Here is a 1,295-nt window from a genome sequence, read left to right as displayed (position 1 = left end):
GGGTAGGGGCGGGGGCAGGGGGGGGTCGTGTGGATGAGGCCCCAGGTTTGGGGGTTGTTGGGGCAGCGGGGCGGCGCCAAATTTGCGCAGGATCGAGGGGGCGGTGGGGGATGCCTGGCTGCTTGCGCGGCGGGGGCGGCTCTTGCCCGCGTGTTAACCTTGTGTGATGATTGCTTGGTGCGTGTTGCCAAAATCTGGCATTGCTACTGTAATGCCGCCTGGTTGTGTTTCACATAAAAGTCGAATGAGGGCGCGCGCACAGCTTTCAGCTGCGTTTCTTGCAGGTGCTCGTTTGCTTGCTTACGCAGCGCGTACTGTCACGTGTGCCGCCGTCCTTCACGCGGCACGGTGAAGGTCTTTACGCTTTTGGGCCAGGATGAGTAAACGCTTGTCACCAGGTTAGGGCTGCAGCCGGAGCTTTACAGGGTATAAACAGAACTGCCGCAAATGCAGCAAAATCAGAAGGCAGCACCCCTTCAATGGCCAATCTCGTGCACCGGCCCGCCACGTAGCAAGTGGCAAGCACCAGGCCACCTAAACACATATGCACAACATCAACAATCATCTTGCGCACTCGTCAAACAAGCAACTTGCGCCTTCGCCGGCGCCTTGCAACTGACCGCCTCAACCGCAACGCGCAGCCCTGGACAGCCCTCAACCACCCAGCCACCTACACCAACACTGCTCAACCCTGTTCATCTGTGAGCCTCCATGTGGCCCCAATGGCAGTGCATGATCCCAGCTTCTGATCGACCGCGGCGCGCCACGCGCCGCCGCCCTCGCCGCACCGCCCCATGCCTGCGACGCGAAAGCATGCCTCAACGCCTGCTGGGAGCGGGCTGCGCCAAGGCCGCCGCGAGCTGTAGCGCGTGGCCTCGTCTGCATCCAGTACTGTGTACTTGGCCGTCTCGGCAAAAGGCAGCGCCCTCCACACCGCAACCGGGACGACCGACAGCCTCAGAGGGCCCAGCGCCAGGATTGAAAGCCTACGGGGAGCGAGCGCAGCACCAATGCGGCATGGGGAAGGGGGGCGCGCGGGTGCGTTGGGCATGGCTGGGGCGCTCGCCCTCCGAGGCTGCGGGAAGGTGTCGCGGGCAACGACAATGCGGGCGATGCTGGGAGCGAGGGCCGGACTGTTGGTGGGGCGCTCCCGCAGCGCAGCCCAGCCTGGACTTTTGAGGCGGGGGACGCAGAGGGGTGACTATCGCGGTCACGCGCGTGGGGCCTCCTCACCCGGGGCCGCTCGGCGTTGGCGAGGTGGTTGCACCCGCCGAGCCACCGCCGCGGGGCCGGCC

The 1,295-nt window shown here is 65.0% G+C and overlaps 1 protein-coding gene across 1 annotated transcript; it reads right to left on the bottom strand.

The window, feature by feature from the left end:
- Nucleotides 1-685: 685 nt before the first annotated feature.
- MNEG_6316 (hypothetical protein) lies at nucleotides 686-1,051 on the bottom strand (the record flags this gene model as incomplete). The annotated part of the gene is made up of 1 exon (XM_014045215.1): nucleotides 686-1,051. The coding sequence occupies one exon, from the start codon at nucleotides 1,049-1,051 to the stop codon at nucleotides 686-688; it is 366 nt and encodes a 121-aa protein (XP_013900669.1).
- Between the last annotated feature and the right edge of the window lie 244 nt (nucleotides 1,052-1,295).

The sequence above is a fragment of the Monoraphidium neglectum genome, assembly GCF_000611645.1.
Source record: "Monoraphidium neglectum strain SAG 48.87 unplaced genomic scaffold scaffold01014, whole genome shotgun sequence".
In the NCBI taxonomy this organism is placed as follows: Eukaryota; Viridiplantae; Chlorophyta; class Chlorophyceae; order Sphaeropleales; family Selenastraceae; genus Monoraphidium; species Monoraphidium neglectum.
The sequence above is the reverse complement of the archived record's forward strand: the minus strand, read 5'-3'. Positions and strand labels throughout refer to the sequence as shown.